The 24645-nt window shown below is 42.8% G+C and overlaps 1 protein-coding gene across 1 annotated transcript in view; it reads left to right on the top strand.

Moving 5' to 3' along the window:
* The first annotated feature begins 423 nt into the window (after positions 1–423).
* Slc9a9 (solute carrier family 9 member A9) overlaps positions 424–24645 on the top strand; it is a 521392-nt gene continuing 497170 nt past the window's right edge. The window contains exons 1-2 of the mRNA XM_051207129.1: positions 424–819; positions 16954–17156. Of these exons, the coding sequence (XP_051063086.1) occupies positions 645–819; positions 16954–17156 (378 nt within the window). The 5' untranslated portion in view covers positions 424–644. The remainder of the gene's footprint in view (positions 820–16953; positions 17157–24645) is intronic.

Here is a 24645-nt window from a genome sequence, read left to right as displayed (position 1 = left end):
ATTGGCCTAGAATTTTCTTTTTGATTATTTTAGTCGAAGGTCTATGCCGTCACTAACAATTATAAAATGTCAGAGGATCATGTGCCAGAGCTGTGCTTCTCCGTTTAAGAAATAGTGCTGTGAAGTAGTATGTGTCCATCCCGTGGGAGGTTCTGGTGGAGAAGGAAAAACCTGAGTGGGTGAAGGTCGAGGTCTGTACTTGCCCTTTTGACTCTAGAAAATATAGATGTGGTGAATCGAGCTGTTTTATTATCAATCTACAGTTTGCCAGTTATACAGCCTGAGAGAGAAATCATGCTGGAAACAAGAGGGGCATAGAGTCTACGTATCAGCATCCTGCTTGCAGATTTGCCCTCCGTGGAAGATCTCTTCCCAGAATGAATCATTTACAGACAGAGTCTTCCATGGTGAAATCACCCTCTAGAGTTTGAAAAGAGACGAGGCTGCTTTAAGAGAGAAACAGGAAGTTGTAACTAGAAGCCCTCTGAATGCTAAGCCATCTGAACGCTCTCAGTGAAGTAGCAACAAAGTAGCAGGGTTTATTCTGAAATTCCGTGGCTGCCAGTCTGTCCTGGGCAAACCTCTTCAAAGTGTTCATCCCTCACCCAGGGATTTCTGAGCATCTCGTTTTCAGCGAGTGGAGAATGGCAGGGCAGCTTCGGCTTACATCAGGCAAGGATGAAGATCACTTCCAACACCAGGGAGCCGTGGAGCTGCTTGCCTTTAATTTTTTGCTCATCCTTACCATTTTAACAATCTGGTTATTTAAAAATCATCGATTCCGATTCTTGCATGAGACTGGAGGCGCGATGGTCTATGGTGAGTGTGTAATTGGTGGGATTGATGTGAAACTTGTTGCCCGGGTGTAATTAGAGACTTGTGCTCAGATGGCAAAGTACGGAAAGTGAGAAGATGCTGACTGAAGTGACATTAGTTCGATGGGAGGTGCTGTGATGTTATGAATGCTAATCTCTTTCTAGAGGAGCCTGGTCACAGAGCGGCTGTCACAGTCACGTTCTGAGGCAGCACTTGATGTGAGTCTGTTGACAACAGCTGCAGTCCTTTGTCATGCGGGAGTCATGGAGCACTAGTCACATAGTGTGATAGCAATGTGGTCAGAGAAGCCTCTATCTCAGGCAGCCAGAGTATGATGCAAAGTTAACCAAATCTCTTCCCATTCTCTGAAGGAAATGCTCTTCCAATTGTTGTCCAGAAGAAATGCTTGTAGAAACAGATCCCACCCCTGTCACGGGGATAATTGTGTCAAACTCCTTTCATCATATGAACATTGTCTTAGCTTCTGATAATAAAAGTGTGAAACCAAGAATTTCCTATGCAATACTCTCCATTGCTTAGCCTGAGTTCGTATGATTATACTTATTTGTGCTCTCACATACTTTCTGCTGCTTCTACTTCTGCTTTTTTTTTTTTTTTTTTTTTTTTTTTTCTTTTAGACAGGGTCTTACTCTGTGGCCAAAGCTGGCCTCACACTCACAGTGACCCTCCTGCCTCAGCTTCCTGAGTGTTGGAAGAATAGGTGTAAGTAACCACACCTGATTCTTTAAACCACATGGAAAAGTGTTAGTTCAAGGTTTAACCTCCCAAAGGGATGCTCTTTCTGTGCAAGTTACCATGTTATCCATCCTTTTTGGAAAGGTTAACAACAAAATGTGATTGTGCAGTCTATACAGACTAGACTGGATTATCTGTTATCTGGTTTTTTTTAAAGGTAAGATACAAGATACCAGTACTAAACTGGTACCAAGACTGTTGTCGCAATATCAACTGGCTTCACTATCCTTATCCCACCAAATAAAAAAAATAACAACTTTGAACACAATGCTAAGAGTCTAGGGGCTGCCAAAATGCACAGTGAAGAACACACCTTTGGCTTTGCGTTATTTCAGAAGTCCTGAGGCCCCTTTTTTATGCCTGTGGTCCCGGGAACAAGATGAATGTACATTGTATGTGTTAGGCATGTGCTGCCCTGATGATAAGCTCCATTAAGTGGAGCATGAGAAATCCTATCCTTAACTAGATCCGCTTCGAGACACCTGAGCCATAGGACAGATGTTTAGGGCCAAGCAGTGTAGTTTGTTTTCAGGCAACCCATTCTGAGCACAGTTAAGTTCCTTTGTAGTGAGAGTCACACACACACAGCAGAACTTTTGGGGCGGGGGTTGAACTCTGAAGAGAAGTACCTACAGAGAAAGGTATGGCACTTTCAGAGCAGAGAGCCCAAAGCATGAGTCATTCTCCCTTTCCCCATAATCGATTAACCAGAACCTTTCTCTGTCTTGGATAATAAATAATCAAAAAGATACAGGATGTAATCTGAGAAGTCAGAAACAATGCCATCTTTAGCATCAAGTCTAAGGGCTGTGTTTACCTTAGTGACACATCACAGATTTAAGATTAAGTCCTTATTAGAGGGAAGATTACCCTACAACCTTAAGCTTTCTTGAATTATAACTATTGTTACCAATTTCCTTCTCTACTGTAGGGATTCTGTTTTATAAAAGTATTTAGAGTTGACATTAATTTTGATTAGATTTTAGCTAATACTCAGGGCACAGAGACCCTCCCCAAGCTGAACAGCCAGTGCCATGATCCTCTGAATGTATTTTCATTCATTTCTAGCTGTTATTGAGGTTCTTGATCATTTTCCAGGCTAGACTCCGGAAGGAATTTATCAGGATGGCCTCCACATTCTTCTTCCAGTTCAATGAAAGTACTGTACCTGAAGTGTTTTGTACTTTTGGTCAGGGATGTAATGAAATAGTCAAACTAAAACCCAGGAAAAAGTGAATTCCAAGACATACCTCTTAATAGTAAGGGGGAGAGAACCCCAAATGCATTAGTTGTCCATGTTTGTAAAAGAATATGAAATTCGTACAGTGGATTGGACCTCAGCAAACTGATTCCTCATTTTTACAGAGGAAGTGGGGCTTCTGGAGGTCACAGTACTAGTGCTGAGCTGGGGTTCAAGGATGCTAAGATAGTAATAAGTAAATCCTTCACTCATATTCCAGGGAGGGAGAGAGGGAGGGGGAGAGAGAGCGAGAGAGCACACGTGCATGCAGGGGGTTGGGTGGATGGTGGAGAAAAACAAAAGAGCAAACACCAAATATATGCTTCTGCTGTAAATGCTTTAAGGATTGGCCATATAGTTGCTGAGTTTTTTTTTTTTTTGTTTGTTTGTTTGTTTGTTTACTAGCAGGTCTGACAAACTGAAATTCCAGGTTAAACCCCTTTTGTATCTGAGGATGGAAGGCATATTGTTTCTATAGTGGTCTGTTGAGAGGCATAATGAGAACCAGTGGAGAAAGAAGACATTTTAATTTTCTTCTTTTATGAAGACAGACACAATAAACTGCAGCCCCCTCCAGCTCCTGCAACAGGCTTGCTGCCTTAAAGTAGATTTCAACAATTCTCTCTACCCTTCAGGCTGGCTACAATGTGTCTCAGAGAGTGGCCATTTTCTTCTGGCTTATCAGTGAATTAGAATAGCAACCCCTGCTTTTCTGCTACAGCTCTTTCCATCCTAGGCTGCTTGCACAACCTGCCGTTTGCCCCTATACTGAGACAAGTATTTTCTTCAAGGCACCACATTCCCTGTATTCCCTCAGCCCAGCCCACCACCTGTCTCACTGCAGACATCATGGTGACCTGTGCTAAATGTCCCTTGGAAGATTCAATAGATATTGATAGATTTAATCAGTGTACTTGGGAATCCAATTTTAAAAATATAGGGATCACAGGCTCAGAAAATGAGCAGTTAGAGGATAAATGAGGGGCAATGTGACCAAACAAAATGTTGAACAGTTCTTTCATAATTATTGTTAGAAACAATTTTCAAGTTGTTAACTTTAAAATACCACATGCAGGGTGGGAGGGGCCAAGGAGTTTCCTCTGTGTTGATTGGAAATAAAACCGAAGATATAAACAAGTAATTGCTTTCGCACAAAAAAAGGTCTTCTCTCGTTATTATGGGTCATGGAACGCTTTTAAAAATTAGCGGTGTCATTGTAGCAATATTTTTGTTTCACCAAGCACAGTAAAGGGCAATTGTCGCTCATGACATCCTATGGCTCTGGCTATTTCAAAATGGAAGAATGCAAAGCAGTAATAATCATTTAAACTGAACTAAAAGCCAGAATGAGCGTTAATGGTCAAAATATTGATTGACAGCAGCTGGAACACTAAGTGCTGCTTATTTGGGGTCTGGAGCCATCTCCTCAATGTTCATAAAAGAGCACTTGCTTTTGGTCCCTGATAGCATCAAGGAGCCCATTGTATCTCCCTGGGGACTGTCATATCCAGAAGAACATTTGTAATGTCGTATCTTTGAGAGCTGGGATTTAAGATTAGGAACAGAACAATTTAAACATCTTAAGAATTCTGTCTTTGGTTTTACAGTCATTCGATTAAAGACTGTCCTAAATCCATGTAGAAATTTGTTCATCATTTAGTAGGAACCAGGAAATTCCAAGCCTCTATACTTAGACTTTTGAGTTCCTCACAAGCTCTGTCATATTCAAATGTTTTCTGATCCTTTAAGAGTATTATTAGCTAAAATTTAATAAACCAAATTAATTTAATCAACAGCTAGTTTTTTTTTTTTTTTTCAGGTTTAAAGAACCCATAGTCACAAAACCGTCTTTCCCCAAATCTTGTGTAGACATTGATTTAACCCCAGCCCTTCTCAGAGGTTCTGGGATGAAAACGGATTGCTGGTCCACTTTTGCTCTGACCCACATAGCCTGTGCCCCTGATAGCCAGACCCACAGGGAATGCTCATCACCACTTCCCCTTGGCACCCACCTGAGTGGCTCTTTGCCTTTTGAAAGCTAAAGACCCTGGCTCTCTTTGAGGGTTACTGCTTTTCAGGCTAATCTCTCTCTCTTTTTCTTTCTCTCTCTCTTTTTCTCTCTCTCTTTCTCTCTCTCTCTCTCCTTCTCTCTCAGTAGTAGGATGCATTGTTTTGTAATGTGACTTAATTTCTGATCAGATTTTTCTCATTTCTGAAATGAAGAGGAAATGAACTCCTTTCTAGCTTCAAAATTTCTCCAGATTTCAGACATTAGTCAGACATCTTGGAATTATTTCCATTAAATCCAGTAGCTTTCTTTATGGAAACAAATAGGCAATCATGACATCTAGTCCTTTCTCCTAGACACAAATTTATTTAGTAGCATTGATTTATCACTCTTAGTTCTTCCAGACCTGCTTTGATTTTTAATTGGGTGCTCAGTAAATCTTATTGAATTTCTACTGGAATTCCTTGCTAGGAAGCAACTCCATCAGAGCACTTAGGGCTGGCTGTGTGCATCTCTGTAGGTCCCTTTCTCACCAAACTAGAGTGCCTCTGCCTTAACCTAAAGAATCTGTAGGTCAGGTAGTTAGGATTAAAATTGTGTCTTGTGCTATTAAAAAAACTTGATTTAGGCACTTCAGAGATCTGCCCAAGATTTTCCACACTATATGGCCTCTGCTAAATTAAATCAATAGAGGAACTGAATCAAAGACTTTTTTTTTATAAGTAAGGTGCTATCATGGGGCATACTGTAATCCTAGCATTTGGAAGGCAGAGGCAGAAGGACCAACACAAGTTTTATTTCAATTTACCCTGATTTGCACAGCACAGTAAGTTATAGGCCAATGAAGGCTGTGAGTTAGACTCTGCTTCAAAAACCAGAGGGGAGGGATTTTTTTTTAAAGCTCTGTATTCTAAATAAGCTTGTGTACCGTGCTATGGTTCTGAAGCTCCAGAGTTCCACAGCTTTGGCCTGGCTGCCTGGTGTCTCTTCATTGCTCCCCTCAGGTCTGGAGGGTCCCTGACAGTGCACGCCAAGAGAGGGGTTAATGCCTCAGTCCATTTATGAGCTATTATCTAGAGTCTAATGGCACTAAACTCATATGATTAGTGACAGGGAATATTCAAATCGGCTATCTCAAAGAGATGATATATAGCCAAAACTAGTTAAAAACAAGTAGAACATATAATGCAAAATTTACAGCCATAAGGGCTTTGGACATATTAAGCCATTTAATCCTCACAACAGTAGGCTTTGTTTAATTTTTAATGTATTATTTTTTTTCTCATTTTATATATTGATCCCAGTCCCCATCCTCCCATGCCCTCTGACTCCCCTCCTCCCCACCATTGCATTCCCCACCCACTCCACAGGGAGGGTGGGGCCTTCCAGGAGGGGTCTAGGCCCTCCCTCATGCCTCTAGGCTAAGGGAGTTTCTCTCCTTGGAGAATGTGCTCCCAAAGTCCTTTAGTGCACCAGGGATACATCCTGGTTCCACTGTCAGAGGTCCCTTAGACTGCCCAGGCCTTCTAATTGAGACTCACATTCAGGGGGTCTGGGTGGGTCCAATGCTGGTTTCCCAGCTATCAGTCGGGGGGGGGGGAGGTCCATGAGCTCCCCCTTGTTCAGGTCAGCTGTCTCTGGGGATTTCTGTAGTCTGGTCTTGACCCCTTTGCTCATCACTCCTCCCTCTCTGTAACTGGATTCCAGAAGTTCAATTCAGTGTTTAGCTGTGCGTGTCTGCTTCTATTTCCATCAACTACTAGATGAGGGCTCTATGATTGCATATAAGTTAGTCATCAATCTATTGTCAGGGAAGGGCATTTATGGTAGCCTTTCCACTGTTGCTCAGATTGTTAGTTGGGGTCATCCTTGTAGGTCTCTGGACATTTCTCTAGAGTCAGTTTTCTCTTCAAACCTATAATGGCTTCCTTATTATGGTATCTCTTTTCTTGCTCTCCTCTATTTGTCCCCTGACTCAATCTTCCTGGTCCCACATGTTCTCCTCTCCCTCCTACAGTCGTTTTTAGATAGGGAAACTGGGACAATAGAAAATCAACTTGCCAGATGGCACACAAGTACTAAAGGTCAGGCAGAGCTCGCCAGTTTGGTTCTATGTGGCTTCTAGGTATCGTGTGTGTGTGTGTGTGTGTGTGTGTGTGTGTGTGTGTGTGTGTTTGCATGCATGCACATAAGCATGTACATGCACATACAATCGCATAGAGAAGGGGTCATTGCTTTCATGCTACAGATGAATCTAATACTCGGAGTCACAGAGTGACTGGTAGTTTCAGGGCTGTGTTTCAAACTCAGGACTATGACACCAGTGCTCTTCTGCCTCCCTAAGTATTCACTCTAAACTAGCTACTGCTGTTTACAAAGGGTATATTCTGTTCCAGGCAATGGGACCTGTGCTGCCTAGTTTTATGTCAATTTGACACAAACTAAAGTCATTGGAGAGGAGGGAACCTCAATTCAGAAACTACCTCCTTAAGATCAGGCTGCAGGTATGCCTGCAGGGCATTACCTTAATTAATGATAGATGACAGGGGAGGGCCCAGCCCAATGTGGGTGATGCATCACTGGACAGGTTGCTCCTTGGTTCTATAAGAAGGCAGGCTGAACAAGCTGTGGGAAGCAAGCCAGTAAGCAGCACCCCTCAATGGCCTCTGCTTCAGTACCTGCTCCAGGTTCCTGTTCTATTTGAGTCCCTGTCCTGGCTTCCTTCAATGATGAACAGTGATATGACAATGTAAGCCACAAAAACCCCAACTCCCCAAGTCACTTTTGGCATGGTGTTTCATCACAGAAAGTAGAAACCCTATGACAGTTACCTTTGGAAGTTTACAAAAGAAATATAAAGAGGCAGAGAATTAGGAATTGTACCTGCTACACAGAGCTGGTGGAACACTTTTGAATGCCTGTACTCCAGGATGCTCATTCAGTCAGTGGGAGATTGTTGTGGACAGGGGCAGGTAAGTTCCTTTATTACCAGAAGCCTCAGAAATGGTAGTGCCCAGAGCGAAAAGCCCAGTGTAACCCAGTAAATGCAATGCTGAGACATCACATTTATGCTAAGCAGCAGGAGCTGACATATCCCAGGGAAACACCTGGCCACACCTCTGGGGTAGTTACCTTGCCAGTTGTCTCATTTGGGCTTTAAATACCTGTGGATGTCAGAATGTGTATGGTGAATGCTTTACATAGCTTGAGAGTAGGTTTCTGTGATTCATAAAAAAATGGGCTTTTGCCATATGTGAGCTGGGTTGAATTTAAGTTTTCAAAGAGTCTGGAAGACAATGACTATTATCTCAGGGGTCTCAGAACCCTTAGAGCTTCATGCTGAGTTGACACTGGTGATCTTGGTAGAATTCCAAGGTTGTATTCTCAATCCTCTTGGCTATTGATAGGAACTACTGTCTCTACTATCTTATAGGTCCTGCATTAATAAATTCATCAGCTAAGGAACAATGAATGACCAAAGGCAGGTGAATATGAACAAAAACTCTGGGCTGTGGCCCAACAGTGTGTCTACAACCTTCTAGGTGGCTCCCTTGGATTCACACTCTAGTGTTTCACTAGAAAAGAATTAAACAGGTAGTGCTGATTTCATACTTTATCTTTTTCCACCCCACTAGGGTGAAAACCATCTCCCTTCTAGGAAGCTTCTTTCACAGTCCACAACACTATGCTGCTAGGAGAAAAATGGCAGATTTTGTTATATAAAACCATGAAGTAAGAAACCATTATTTAGGCAATATGTATCTAATTAGACCCTCTTGTCTACAGTTCTGCTGGCAGCCTCTTAGGGATCATGATGAAGGATGTTGGCTACAAAAAGCTGGTGCCTGAAGTAGTTTCCAAAGAAAATTAATGTATACTACATGATAGGAATCCCCAAACCCAGAGGAATGTGTGTGCTGTGTAACAGATGTGTATGTATACATGCATGTTGTATGTTATGTATGTGAACACATGTCTGCATGGCATATTGAGTGTTATGTGTACCAAGGATGGGTAGTGGACATGAGGTATCTGGCATTTTCCATAGGACACTCCCACACAATGATAAATATTTTAAAGTTGTCCTGAGGTGAACAGCTTCATGAATGGCTCTCCTTCTGGGTGTTCATGAGATGCTCAGGCTAGCAGGTGCCACACTCTAGTCCTGAAATCATTATGAAACTATTTTCTCCACCAGGCCAAGTCCATAGTGAAGAGTATGAAGCAGTAAATTGTGTCCCTTTTAGCAACACCCACACTCTGCTTTCAAATTTAGAAGGTTTGGGGGGGGATGGCAGGGAAAAGCAGAAGACTGAAATGACAGACAGTATTGTATGAATAGATACTTTCCTTTCCTTCTCATCCCTGACTAAACGTGGGTCTAAACCAAATCACTAAACAGGAAATTGTTGAGAAATGGATTTGGATATTGATATTCAAATCTTTGTCATCTCTTTCAATCAGTGTGAGTACCAAGACTTTGATATGGTGAAGAGAGAATAGATAACGATAAAATGAGAAGTTCAGCGTATTGGAGATGTACTTGTCAACGTCAGCTGCTTGGCTTTCTTAGACTGGCATGCTCTTTCTTTCACTGTCACCCTTATTGGTCACCACACCCACTGCCCCACTGTCCAGTCAGCAATGTACTCCTTCATCTATGCCTTGCCTCCTCTTCTCCACAAACTGAATCCATGCACTTCCTTACACTCCTTGGTGAGGCTTCCTGAAGACAGAGTTTCTTTTCTGTCAGATCCCACAGCCCTTTAGGCCCAAATAGACACACAGAGGCTCATATTAATTACAAACTGTTTTGCCAATGGCTTATGCTTCTTACTGACTGGCTCTCTCTTAATTATTAATCTATGGATTTCCACATGGCCTTATCTTACCTGAGAATGCCCGGGCACCATCCTACCTTCCCAGTAGCTACATTGCATTTCCTTGGCAGCTCATTTCCACATTCCTCTTCCCAGAATTCTCCAAGTCCAGTAGCCCCACCTTTACATCCTGCCTGGCTATAGGTCAATCAGCATTTACTCATCAACCATTAAGAGAAACATATATTCACATCATACAGAAGAACATCCCCCACTAGCTTCCTCCCATGCTGTGAGGATGAGGCTAGTTGATCTTTTCTTACATTCCCTGGGACTTTACATGTTATTTTTTTAAGACACATTCAGGGCTGGTGATGCACCTCAGTATCAGTGCTTGCCTGGCATGCACAGGACCTGGGTTCTATTGAACAACAAGAGACAGAAACCCTGACCCCTGACTCCCCTCTTCTCCATCCCCCTCTTCTCCTCCCCATCTCTCAAACTCTTCTATGAAGCTTCCTGGCAAGCTTCCCTTTACTTGTTATTGGCTGAAATAAGGTCACATAAACATTCCAGAGCCACTTGTCAACAAGGGGAAAAAGAAGGTGCCTGGAGCTGAAGATGAAGTCAATTTACCTGGAGCACTTGGCTGTGAGGGGAAGGGACGGGCAATTGAAAAAAAAAAAAAAAAAAAAAAAAAAACAGGGCATCCTCCATGTGTCATGTGTATATTTGTAAATATCAGCTACTGGTGAGGGGCTGGCAGGATTTGAGAACCTGTCACAAAACAAGCAAATAGAACTTTGAAGGTAGAGAGAGCTAGCAAAAACTAGGTTTTACCAGACATATCAGGTTGAGATGCTTTAGGGGTTCTCCTACTTGGTTTAGAGAAGGGGATGTCTTCAGTCAACACATGGAGTGGAACACAAACAGTAAGAACCCAGAGACTAATATTGGGGTTTAAGCTGATGATCAGAGAAGCAAAGCAGCCAAGCCAGCAGAACTCGTACCTCTACCAAGGCTGGTGAGATCCTGATCTCACTGTGGCTGGAGACAAATTGCTGAATGAATCCTGAATGAGACATTGAAATCCTTATATACCTCTCTAGTAATGGGATTAAAGTCATGAGCTCCCAAGTGCCGAGCTATTTCTCTTTTAGACAGATTCACTCTCTTGTATCCCTGGGTAGCCTTGAACTCAGAGAGATTCATCTGGCTCTGTCTTCTGAATCCTGGGATTAAAGCTTCTTTGGCTATGGCTAGTTTTGCCTTCTGATTCTTCAAGAAAGCTTTATTAAATTGCAAACAATATAGTACCACAATGGAGGATCAACTCCCAAACTTGGCTGTCTTGCATTCTTCATGTATTAGTTGCATGTGCCTGTGACTTCCAGGTTCTTGTAGACTCCATGTAGCACTTGAGTGAATGCTGTGCAGTAGTTCATAAAACTCAGACCCCCTGCTGAGCTGGCTGTGCCCTTCGTCTCCAGGGAGGCACCACTCCTACAACATCTGAGTGCAGGGGAGCTGGAATTGTGCCTTGCCCTGCTGTGGGCACTGTGTGGGATCATGTAAACAGAAAAGCAACTGGCATATGCATATGTCTGTTTGGAAGACCATTCTGCCATCTGCTGCCATCTATGACTTGTGAAAGTATTGAGGTCCCATCCATATTTCTGTAAGCAAAGCCCTGTCAGTGAGACATTTCTGTACCATATTGAATAACTCTCAGCGGGATGCAGAGGACTTGGCTGTGGGATGAGGTTTATAGCAAGACACAGTGCCTTATTCTTAAAGGACATCAGCATGCCAGGCCAGTAGGTTGCTGGCCTATTCTCATGTTTCTTGGGATAAGAACATTTTGTATTCATTTCATTCTAGTTTACACAAGCATCAGAACATTTCTTACATGAAAGGCTGCATGCAAGTAGAATAGAGTGGACAATGACATGAGAGAGAATTCAAATGCAAGGCTGCTGTTTCTGAATGCTTGGGAGCATCCTTGAAACTTTTTCCACTTTCTGCTCTCCTCCCTCTTCCTCCCTCTTCCTCTCCCCTCTCTCTGGTTGTTTGCTTGACACAGAACCTCATATAGTCAAGTCTTGCCTTAAACTCTTGATTTTCCTGCCTGCCTCTCTCGAGTTCTGGAATAACATGTGTGTGCAGTCACACACCACTCCCTCCCTCCCTTCTTCATGCTCTGACATGGTGTAGTGGCCTGCCAGACATCTGCTAGATGACAGTCGTATAGAAAGCCCTTAAGGACAGGAACATCACAGCATTTGTTGAGATGTTCATTCTCTGTGACACTGTAAAATCCCTAGGACTGGTGGACTACTTAGCAGATCCTTTCCTCCTTCACTTCATCTGGAAAAAATATCCAGCTACAATGATGCCTAAAGCATTTGTCTTTTTCTGGAGGTAAGGGGATGAATCATAGCATCCAGCATCCATCTTAAACGGTCTCATTGTGTACTGGAGGTCTGCAAAGCCATGCTGAATAATGTGGGCTCCCAGGAGACTGGTTCCTAATGCTGTGTGGCTGATACTATGTGAGCTGCACTCAGGTGAGGGAGGTCTACGTACTCGGGCTCCCGCAGAACATATATTTGCCAAGATGAGGCCAAGTGCTTCTGGGTGCTCTGCAAATAAAGCTCTGTAAGGGGATTGTGTGGTGCTGAGGGAGGTCAGGGTTCCTCCCCCTGCCCTAGGTTTAGCCATTCAGACTTAAAGGAGCCTCGATGCTTCTTAATTAGGGACTGCCTGAAAAGGTGATGCCAGCTCCCGCCAAAGAAGTGGGGCTCAGAGAAGTGCTCTGAGTGCTGGGAGACACCTGGGTTGTGGTTGTGAGCATGCGCGCTGGAAGCTGGAAGGTGGTCCCTTACTGTGTGGGGCAGGATAGCGCCTTTGCCTTATTTTCTTGTTTTGCAATGGAAGTAGTGCTGTTGTTGTGTTTTGCAGCCATAGTGGCCGGCCTGCCATTCATCTGTGATACGGTGACTGGTACTTCCTTTATCGTGTACCTTTGTGTGGATAAGGAAACAATCCCTTCCACTCAGAACGTTCCTCCTCTTGCAGTCCTCCTGAATCTCTCATCTACACCCCCGTGTCATCTTGCCAGTGCAGCGAGTGTCAGTTCGCCACTCCATCTTTGTGTCAGCATATTCCCAAAGCACTGAGGTTGCCTGTGAAAAACTGTGGGAGGCTGCGTGGGAGTGCCCGGCCTCTGACAAGCAAGGACTGTCCAGCTGCTGTCCCTGCAGCACGGGTGTGCTAGCCATGGTGCCTCTGGAAACTGCCAAGATTGATTCCTCCAAACACTTGGGGTTTGGAGCAAACCAGAGCCAGAACCTTTTGGCTCATATGTTAAGCTGGCTCCTATAAGAAGGAAGTGCTGGAAGAGATTAACTCTAGAAAATAATTTACTAAGAGAAACTTCTTTGAGAGAAAATGGGGAAGGGTATGAGAACAGCAGGATAGCTGTCTGTCTTTGACGTTGAACCGACATTTTTGGAGAAAGGAAAGGGAGAGAGGTTGCATACACTGCAGTTCTAAGAAAGGTGTGCCAAAGTTATGGGGCGATGGCACCCATGACTGTCCCTCAGAGAGGTCCCTGGCTCCTTGCCTTAGCGAACCTGCTGGGTTCAGACATTGGCGGTGCACAGGGCATAGGATGTCTGGCCATGATTGTGCCGATAGAGCCTGGGGCACAAGTGCTAAGCCCGTGCCGACTTCCCTCCTCTCAGGAGAGCTGCCTTTTCATAGCTAATACCTCTGCTTATTTCTGGCTGCAAATGCCTCCAGTTACATCAGGGAGTTTTCTTTTTGAAGTCTGAGACCCAAGCTGGTGCAGGAGCAGGTAAGACTGTTCAGTTTTGGGGGCCTTATGTGAACTTACCCATATCTGTGAGTAGGCATTTACTGTTGTGCCAAGGGCTTGCTTTCTATGCTTGGGAAATGATTGAGGGCAGACACTTTTTGTTCATTTCGTGTTATCTCCTTGAGTGCCTTTTTCAGAACTAACTAGCTTATCTACTGGTAGTTTGAAACGATATTAATTTAGGTTCTTTCTGTTCGGACCCCTGCAGATTCTAGTGCTTCCTCTAGTCTTGTGTCGTCGTAGTGGCACTGGCTGACTCACTCTTAGGAGAAGAACCCACAGAGTAATGATCTTCCACATACACCCAAATTGCATGAGGTGGGAGGGATGCATCCTCTACCCCTCTGAAGGTGGTTTATTATAAGCATTCAGAATTATGCCTGGAAGTTTCCTGCTCTTATGTGAGCTGGTAAGACTTCATTGCTGTGGTAAAATGGCCGAGAATACAACAGAGACAGCATTTATTTGGGCTCATAGTTTCAGGGACTTCAGTCTATGGCTGCTTGGCCCCATCTCGGTGGCATGAGGTCATAGAGACCATGATGGAGGTAGAGACACAGGGTCTAGAGCTCTCACTTCATGGCAGGAGCCGAGGGAGATGGGGATGAGTGCTAGGGAATTCCCCCAGTGACCCTGGTCCATCCACACCTCAGTAACTGAACCCAGCAGCTAAGGACAGACTTTCAACATGGGAGACCCTTGCCGTCTAAACCGTAACACTTGTGTGTCATTTCGTGTTCATGAAGGTTGTGTACAATGTTTTTCTTATGGAAGAGTAGGTTAAACTGAGACAAACGTAAGTGAAATTTTAAAAATTAAAGAAATTGTTTTGATTTGTTTTTATAACCCCTCTATTCAATCCTTCACATATTTGCCCAAGTGATCATCATTCTTTTAAAAAAATCTAATAATTTTACCATCTTGCCCAAAATTTTTCACTTGCTCTCATTACCACAGAACTGAAAGTCAGCCTCTCAGCATATCAGAGAGGTCCCTTTTGATCTCCTCTCTCTGTCTCTTTCCCTCCTTCCTCTCCCTCCCTCTCTCCTCCCCTTCTCTCCCTCCTCTCTCTCTCCTCCTCCCTCCTTCCTTCCACCCTTCCTCCCTCTCTCCGTCTCTACTTCCTCCCCCTCCCTCCCTTCCCTTTTCTTCTCCTCTACTTCATACATTCATTCTGGACCACAAGTGACTCCTGAAAAGCATCAGATCTCTTTGCAAAGTCCCTTTGCAGTGACACATTGTCCTAATGAGGTTATCACTAGCGATTTTGAACACAGAAACATGAAGATACTAGCCATTTATATAACAGAAGTTACATTTTTCTCAGAACAGCCTAACAAAGGTGCTCCTGGCTGGCAGATGCCCCCTCCCATCCCCACGCTCCTGGTTTCTCAGGGACCTGGGCTCCTTCTGACCAGTAACATTGTCTATCCCTAGAGTCTTTGACTTATTCCTATGCAGCCAATAAGGGAAGGAAAGGAGAGAGAAAATTTGTTAGATATTCTCTGGCCCAACCTAGAAGTAAGTGAAGCATAGCACTTTTGCTTACATGCCATTGGTGAGATCTGGCCAGAGGCAAAGCAGCCAGGAAACAGGCCCTGGCTGAGCAAGCACCTCCCAGCGGTTGTGCTGGAGAGCTTATATCCCGATACACTTTCTACTGCCTGTGAGTCCCATGGCTGCCCAGATGTGCAGCCCAGATCCCGTTCATCGTCTGACCAGCTAGCTCATGGAGATAAAACTGTGAGCCCTTGATTCTCCTCAGGCTTTGCATTATTCAGTGCCTCTCTCTACAACAGCGTGCTTCCCAGCTGCCCTGGCACATGTTGTGGTGTCTTAGAATTTTCTGCTCATGAATCTTCAACGCATACAAACTCAAGCTCACCCAGGCCCAATGATATTTTTATTTCGGACCTATAGATTATGTGGAACAAAATATCAAATGCAAAATATCTCACTGGAAGGATGGAACCCTGAGCTGGGTAATGTGGGGCATACCTGTGGTATCAGCACTGAGGAGACAGACAAAGGAGGATCAGGAATTTAAGGCTACCTTTGGCTACATTGTGAGACTGAGGCCCTATCTAAAAAATAAAAAAATGAAACAGTGACAAAGATGGAAAGAAAAGAAATAATTAATGTTACAAGATTATAGAATTCACAAACAAAAGGCAAAACTTGAGGTTCAAAGAATAAAGTTGGATTATTTCTCCCCAAACACATACATCAATCCAAATTTTAAATCAAAAGCTGTGTTGGGTCTCTAAAGCTCTTTTCTCCGTGTTTGATAATAAATTCAAAATTTTAAAGTTTGTAGTGATGGGGGAAGCCCTACTGTATATATGTTTCTCTTATTGGTTGGTGAAAAAAAAAAAAAAACAGTTTGCCAATAAGGCAGGAAGATAGGCAGAACTAGGAGATGAGGAGAATTCTGGGAAGGTAGGAAGATACAGTTGCCGTGTAGCCACTGAAAGGAGAAAAAGGTCCTGATATTCTCTGGTAAGCCAAGACCATGTGGAAATACTTAGAATTATAGAAATGTGTTAATAATTAAGACAGAGCTAGCCAATAAGAAGCCCTAGTCATCAGCTAACAGTTTCATAATTAGTATATGTCTCTGTGTGTTTATTTTGGTGCCCAAGAGTGGCTGGATCTGATGGACCAAGAATCTCGCATAACAAATGTCCTACTAGAGTTTAGAATCTCAGAAGTGAAGGATTGGTCCCTTGTACAAAGGTTGCTATGTTGTGAGAATACATGTGATTACGTGGAAGCAAAACTTTAACTGGAAATGGTTTGAAAGGTTAAGAAAAGGTATCTTGTTCCCTGTCAGGAAGTACAGAATTTGGTAGCTGGAGAGGAAGCTCTTTGATGTCACTCAGGAGGAAGCTCAGAGATGTCATTCAGGAGCCAAAGTCCATCTGTACCTTGGACCTATGTACTTGAACCAAATTCTTCTTATGTTGGTTCCAGATACCTGCCAGAAAAAATGGAGAAGCTATTGCTTTATCATGCCCTCAGGAAGAGAACAAGGCTACCTCTCCCCAAGGCCTGAAATATAAATGAATTGATCATGTCAATGAGAAGGACAGTTCTTCACAAGGCAGACCTTCCCCAGTATCCATTTCCTAAATAACAGGTCATTCCAGGCTGATCACAGAGTAAATGTTCTCTTGAATATTTTGAATGGATAGGTACCTCCCTTCCAAAACTATGCAGAAAAACAAAAATCAAACAAACAAACAGAAAAACAATGGGAATAGTCTGAGTATTCAGGCAATAGTGTCCACGACTTATTCCAGTAACACCATCCAATGACACCAAACAATGGCCCTGTATTTCTTCATGCCTCATCTATCAAACATTTTGGTCACTCAATTATGGGAGATTTAGGTTGCCCTCTTCCACTACAATTATTTGTTCTTTATTTTAGGTCTCATAATGGGGTTAATTTTACGATATGCCACAGCACCAACCGATATTGAGAGTGGAACTGTGTACGAGTGTGGGAAATTGTCATTCAGCCCATCAACTCTGCTAGTCAACATCACTGACCAAGTTTACGAATATAAGTACAAGAGAGAAATCAGCCAGCATAACATCAGTCCCCACCAAGGCAATGCCATACTGGAGAAGGTAAGGGCTAATGTAGCTTCACTATTTTTTTTTTTTTTTTAATCATTGATGACAACATATATGAGCTTCTCCATATAAGGTATATTCCTGCACACCTGCTCTTTTCAACACTGTAACACTGGGACATTTAGTTGACTATATAAACATAGTTGTCAGTATTTTACATAAAATCTGGGAAAATCTTTTAATATAATTCTCCAGCAAACCAGAGCTGTATTTAATTTCTTTTAAAAATAAAATCTTTCAGCCAATTTTCCTTTCTTGAGATGTATCCCAGTGTTCATGTGTGTGATTTTAGTGCTGTTGTGCATGTTACCAGCTGGCAATTTGGTTCAAACCTCCACAGGCCAAAGAGTAAATAGAGAGAAATGAAAATATTTCCATTTGTGGACTTGGATTGGGATGGCTTTTGCTGCCAATAAAAGGAACTGGTTTCTGGTTGCCTGCTTATAAACACCCTAACCAGAGTCTACCCAAGAGATCTTCACCAGGGTGATTTAACTAAGGAATTTTAGATTGAACAATTACAAAATGATTCATATTTTAAAGACTAATTTCAGGCTTGGAATGACGTGATAGGACACTTGTCTGGCATGCTTGAAGTTCCAGCAACAGAGAGAGAGGTTGTAGTGCACATTTGTGACAGCTTAGCTACTTTGCCACTAGCAAGAGACCATGTCCCACTGAAAACACTCAGGATGAGGACTCAGCTTCAGCACTCCTTTGTGTTGCCTTGTGTGTCAAACATCACCCTTGAGATAGCAAGTTCCTGTTATCAATGCATGCCTGTGGTAGGAGCCAGAAACTTGCAGGAATTACTTCAGAGTCTTTGGGTCAGAGGTGAACACTCCTTGATTGAATGGTAATGAATTTTATCTCTTACAGACTTAACTTTCTCATTAAAATACATTTCTAGGAGTGGTAGAGCACACCTTTAATCCCAGAACTTGGGAAGCAGGCACAGGGGCATCTTTGAGTTTGATGCCGGCATGGTCTATAAAGTGAGTTTTGGGACAGCCAAGGCTACATAGAGTAACTCTATTTCAACAAAGCAAATCAAGAACAACAAAAGCATATATTTCAGGCAAAAGGACTGGAAAGATTGCTCATTGCTTAAGGCTGCTTGCTGCTGTTCCAGAGAACCCAAGTTTGATTCCCAATGAGATGGCTCACCACTGCCTGTAACTCCAGCTTTAGAAACCCAGACACTCTTCTGGTTCTGTGTTGCATAGCACACACACAAACACACACACACATACACACACTCCCAGTTTTGAGAGGCTTTCGGAGGTAGAGGGTTTTAGTTTTCTATTTTTCCTTTTACAAGATGACTGACTTATAGTTTTATCTTCATTATCTTCCACTAGTATTAGGTATGAAATAGGACTTGTTAGGACTCAGGAAAGTCAAATTATAATAGTAAATCAAATCACACTTAAGTAGATTTGAGCACACAGCAAAGAAGCTAAATAATACACTTCTGTATAAATGGAGCAACTTCCAGGATTTATTTTTTGAGTGATATCAGTCACATGATTCTCTTTATCCACAAGGATAATAGAAAATTATTTACCAAAAGTAATTTTGTATAACTTGTTAACAATACAGGAAATTCATTTTACAATATTTCAGTTTTGTTTATTTATTGTGAGCCAATGTCTGCCTGTATACCCTAATGTTTCCTTGAACTCTCTACCTTGAATTAACCTTAGTGCCCCAGGTGCTAGACTCCCATGCATGTACCGGAACACCTGGTCAGTTTACATTTGACATTTCCTGGATATAAATTACTTCTCTCCTTCTGCTCCTTCCCAATTTTGTCTCTATGTCTACACAGCAATACTCCAGACAGTTTAATTCTCCAACGATGCTGGAATTATTCCTGTTGCCATAGCAATTTTGTTCTCTAGCAGGACTGCCCACAAATACCTGGCCAGAAATTTTGATACTGTGTTACGATATAGTAATTTCTTTATCAGCAGCCACAATCAAGTGTTTGCTTTTGACACCTTAAGGCAAGAGGTAAAAATATTTCTTTCAGTGGTCAGATGATGTGTCCCTAGGGTGTTTTCTTGACATTGACTAGCTCAGGCATCTTATTGATACACTTCTAATCCATGAAATTTTGAGTCAAGGTCAGTACTTGTTCTTCAAGAGCCTTGAGTTTCTAGTTGATGACTCTGTGCCCAGTACAAATACTCCCATCTCTACTGGTGGAGAACAAGACATCTCCCAGAGCCCTTACTGCATTAGGTGACTTCAAGGGGACTGGGTTTTGCTCTTAAATAATTGGAGTATGAGTTACTCTGTATTTGTTGCTCTTGTGACAACATGAACAGACCTTAGGTCTGTAGAAATGTGTAGTCATCACCTTGACTTCCTTTTGATGTCTCTACAGCATGCACCATTTATATCAACCAGTTGATTTCTGTTAGAGGAAAGGAGATTTCATAAAAGGATCCATTCATGGAAGGTTTATAGGGAGATTACATGGATCATACAAATATGTCATTTCCCCTAGGTACATTTAAATTACTGTAGTCTCCAACTTTCTTTTTTAAAAAATATCTATGTAATATAAGTGTTTTGTTCACATGAATACCTAGTGTCCCCAAGGGTCAGAAGAGAGAGTTATATCCTCTGGAACTGGAGTTATTGATAGTTGTGGGCTGCCAAAGGGGTGCTGGGAATCAAACTGGGTCCTTTGCAACAGCAACCAACTGCTCTTATCCACTGATCAGTCTTCTTAGTTCTCTAACTTTGTTTTTAAGTGCTACATAAAACACAAAAATCAACAGGGTATCTTGTGATGTTTTCATATACATGTACATTGTGGAATACACTGATATAACTCTGAATGTGCCCATCATCTCAAAAACTTATCATTTCTTTAAGCTAGAAACAACCAGAATCATGTTTCTAGTTTGGTATACTGTGCAATATGTTACTGTTATTAATAATCATCTCACTGAGTGAGAAAAAGCACAACAGATAATCTTTAAAAAAAAACTATGGTTATTATTTTATATTATGTGGAGGTGAGTGCAAGTGCCCTTGGAAGTTAAAGATCAGAGATGCTGGAGGCTCCTGAAGGTAGAATTGCAGCTACAAGCCATCCAATGTGGGTGCTAAGAGTCAAACTCTGATCTTCTGCAAGAACCGCATGCTCTTAACCACCAAGTCATTCCCCAGCCCAAGAAATTCTTAACCCTGTCTTACTGACTTCATACACTGATGATCAGTGTCATTTGTCAGCTCCAGAGGATCTGGAATCACCTGGGATATGATCCTTTAGGCCAGTGTTTCTCAACTTCTGAGTCGCAATTCCATTGGCCAAGCTCTAGCTCCAAAACTATGTACATTACAATTCATAACAGTAGCAAAGTTACAGTTCTGAAGTATCAACAAAAATAATTTTATGGTTGGGGTGGTCACCACAACATGAGGAAATATATTAAAGGGCTGCAGTATCAGGAAGGTTGAGAACCACAGCTGATACCCTAAGGGATGACGTGATCCGTAGGTATGACTCTGAGGGGTTGATTACATTAATTGAAGTGGGGGACCCATGCTAAAAGTGGTTGGCCCCAATCCTGGTCTTGGGACCCAGACTACATAAAAAGGGAGGAAGAGAGCTGATCACCCACGCTGTTTGCTTTGCCCACGGGTCAACCTCTGACCCTCCTTATCCCCTACTCTTCCCAGGCTTTTCTCCTCACTTCTATGAGGTGAGGTGAGGAGACTAAGACTTGACTTGTAGGATTGTTTTCGTTTAAATGAGATGTTGTTCAGAAAGCACCATTAAACCACACTGTTCTTACTGCTTCTACTCTTCCTATCTGCTGTTGTCAAAGTGTAGGGCAGAAAATGAGTGTTTGACTTAGAGCCGAGCAAAGATGCCGTTGCATATGCTATGAGTAGATGTGCACTCAAACAGTACCTGTCCTGTGCTGCCCTGTAACTTCCCTTTGATTCTCAGCACCACTTGCCAGAGCTGTTCTGTGGACCGGAGGTATCTCATTTAACCCATCCGGGCCCATATTGTGCGATACAATGGCTTTACAAATGTTAATTTGTCAAGCAATATTTAGGACTAAACGTTTCTGCCTTTCATGTAAATAGGAAGTTTAAATTTTTCTTTTGTAAAGCAAATGGAAATTTAAATTAAAATAAAAAATAAATAACAATCCAAGCATCAGGGATGGGGATTAATTTGGTGATAAAGAGCTTGCCAAGCATCTGAAGGTCCCAGGTGTGATTCTAGTACCATCTGAAGAAACAACAGCTGTTTTCTATTACTAATGTTTCATTTATTTATTCTATCAATGAACTGAGTCCCTCCCCACCCCCCACCCCCCACCCCCACCCGCACAGTTATGCTTCTGAAATAGACATGATCTCCAGAAGGATACTAGTAAGCCAGGGGAAAATGTATTTGAGTGACACTGAGGCAGTGACACTACAGTGTGGGCAACAAAGGAAGGTTGTACCAAGACCTGCAGACACTCACAGGGGGCTAGTGTCCCAGGCATTAGGACTGTTAGGAAGGCTTACAAGGAAGCATCCAGATGGACTCTGGATACAGGAGTGTGAGAGGATGGGGTAAGGATGGGGAGACATTCCAGGCAGAGAGGAGGACATGGTGTGCAAAGGCGGGGGAGGGGGGAGGACAATAACTATTCCAGGAAAGGAAACATGTACGATTTTTGGAAGTGTGGAAGACTAGAAAAAACAGGGGTGGGAATGAGGGCGGATCTCAACTTCGGAAGCCACTGCATGCCAGGTTGTCTGTGTTCACTCTTGTTTGTATTCGGCAGAGAAGTGGATGCTAACAGAGGTGGAGGGCTACTCAGGCTGCAGCAGGCAGGAAATAAAGCAAAAGCAGGGGCAGCACTTGGGTGGTGGCTCAGGGACAGGTGGAGAGGTAGGACAGGTGGGGTTCGCAAGAGCTGGGCATGAGGAGTAGAGGAGGAACTGCTTGGTTTCCTACACGAGTGCATAGAAAGAAGGGGTGTGGAGAAATGGAGGAATCTGAATAGAGGACAAGGAGCTGGATTATAGAGGAAAGTCACAGGATAACTGAAAGTGGTGAATACATCAACGTGTCTGTCTCATCCTTACTACATTCACGTGTAGTAGCAGCACCTTAAGTATTTACACTGCTGAGCTGGGAGGATGAGTAGTGCATTTGGCTGGAATGCCATGCAGATCCAGTATATTGTTGAAGAGTTGTCAGCATGGTTAAATTTATCATTCTACCCCCCATAAGTCAGATGACTGCAGTGAACAGACAGGAAACTCCCCGGTGAAATTTTTGCTAAGTCTTCACTTCCTGTTTGAAAAGTGACACTATCAGTTGGTTAAGGGAAGTGGCTTTGGGGTGCTGAGCTATAATGTCCTATTGTTTCAAAAAGGAGAATCTGGGCCTCTGCTAGCAGGTCACAGAACATGATTAATGTAACCATGATTCTCAAGGATGTTTTAAAGAAAGGTATGGACACAGCTAATGGTATGGCTTTAATTGGGTTGTTCCCTTTAAGCAGATCACTTAATTGCTTTTCTCACTGTCCAGTTTTCCCCTCTGATTCTCACGTTTATCTGTGAGCCTGCTGTCTTTCACTCCGCTTGATGAGTTTTTTGCACAGAGGTCAGGGCCAGAGCGCTTCTGGCAACAGGAACATTTTAACCAGGGAAAGTGACTGGGCCAGGAGATAAATCTGTGCAGTGAAAAGTGGAGCATTCTTGGGAAGGATAAAGAGGGGCTGGGGGACAACCTCCCTTAAAGTTTTTCTAGGCATGCTGGGAGGGAGGGAGCGGGCCTCCAGGTGATTAATCAGCACCAAGGTTTGGACAAGCATTGGTGGGTGGATTTCATCCTTCATAGTCTAAAAAGAAACAGGTGTGGTCATTTGTGCTTCTCCATCCTGATGATCTTGGCTGTACTGCATAAGAAGATTCCAATGCAACTCGAGCTTGGCAGAAAGGGCCATGGAACTGCCTGGACACTCAGCTGCCTTCGTTATAAACCTTAGTTAAGGCAACATGTGCTATAAACAAGCAAGTTCATTTATAAAATTTCTAAATGGTAAATTGTTATAATGAGGCAGTCCCTTTGGGTTGGTCTATGGTGAGAGCATCTGATGGTATCACCTCACAATGTCAAAATGTTCAGGGAAAGGTCACATCTCAAACAGGAACAAGGGTGGTGGCTTACAGCCAGGCTTCCTCTTCTGTAATACCGTCTCTAAAGAACTCAAGGGGATTGCATGAAAATTCTCTCAGGACCCAGTCTCTACCTTCCAAAGGGTCCACATTCTGTCAAGGTCAGCCTGGAAACCAACCTTCAGTCACAATGTGACCATACCCAAACTGTAACAGTAAACCAAACTCCTCAGTAAAATGCTCTGGAGCACCTAATATAACCTTGTTGGTTTACAAATTATATGCAAGCAACACTCTACATTATAACACATATATAAGAGTAGAAATCTTTAAAGATTAGCCGAAAATGTCATGCAACAGAACTCTCCTCTCATCACAACTCCCTAGCATATGGGACACCTTACTTTAGGGATCAGCACAATGTCACCCATTTTATTAGAACTATATTTTTACTTTAATTAGTTCTGTATTGGTTCATTCCTTGCATTGATGATGGAACACCACCAGGCCAAGTGATATAAATGAAGGTAAACTTGGCTTGTCTATCTGAAGGCTAGAAACCAAAGGTCAAGTCACCCATCTAGTGAGGACCCTTCTTACAATGTCAGCATAGAGGAAGCCATCAAGTGGTAAGAGCAGGAAGAGGGGGCAGGGACTAAAACTCATTCATCTTCCTGGAACACACTTGCTAAGGTTTGAATCTACAAGGGTCCCCCAGAGGCTCACTGTACTTGGACTTTTACTCTTTGAGGCCCCTCCACCAAACTCCTAAATAAATATATGGAAACTTTTCTTATGTATGAATGCTAGGCCTTAGCTTGTTTCTAGCCAGCTTTTCTAATTTAAATTATCCAGTTTCTTTTTAACTATGTTGTGCCTCTGGGCTTTTTACCTTTCTTTATCCCATATATCTTTCTTATCTTTTTACTCTGTGGCTAGCTGTGTACCTGGGTGGCTGGCTGGCCCTGGTGTCCTTCCTTCTCCTTTTCTCACTCCTCATTTTTTTTTTTTTTTTTTTGAGCCTAGATTGCTCCTATTTATTCTGTTTGACAGCCCTGCCTACCCCTCTCCTGCCTAGCTATTGGCCATTCAGATGTTTTAAAAAGGCAAAGTCACACAGCTTCAGAGAGTTAAACAAATGCAACATTAAGGAATGCAATACAGCTCTGCATCATTGAACAAATAGTCCGCAGCATAAATGAATGTAACTCATCTTAAACTAATACTTCACCACAGCTCACTACTTCTGGCTCTATTTTGAAGGCCGAGGAGACTTTATGAGGTCAGGGCTGTCCCAGCCTGATTTTGCTGCACTTCTGTCTGTACC

This window comes from Phodopus roborovskii, unplaced genomic scaffold (genome assembly GCF_943737965.1).
Source record: "Phodopus roborovskii unplaced genomic scaffold, PHOROB, whole genome shotgun sequence".
Taxonomy (NCBI): domain Eukaryota; kingdom Metazoa; phylum Chordata; class Mammalia; order Rodentia; family Cricetidae; genus Phodopus; species Phodopus roborovskii.
Note: the sequence above shows the minus strand (reverse complement) of the source record. Positions and strands in the feature narration are given on the sequence as shown.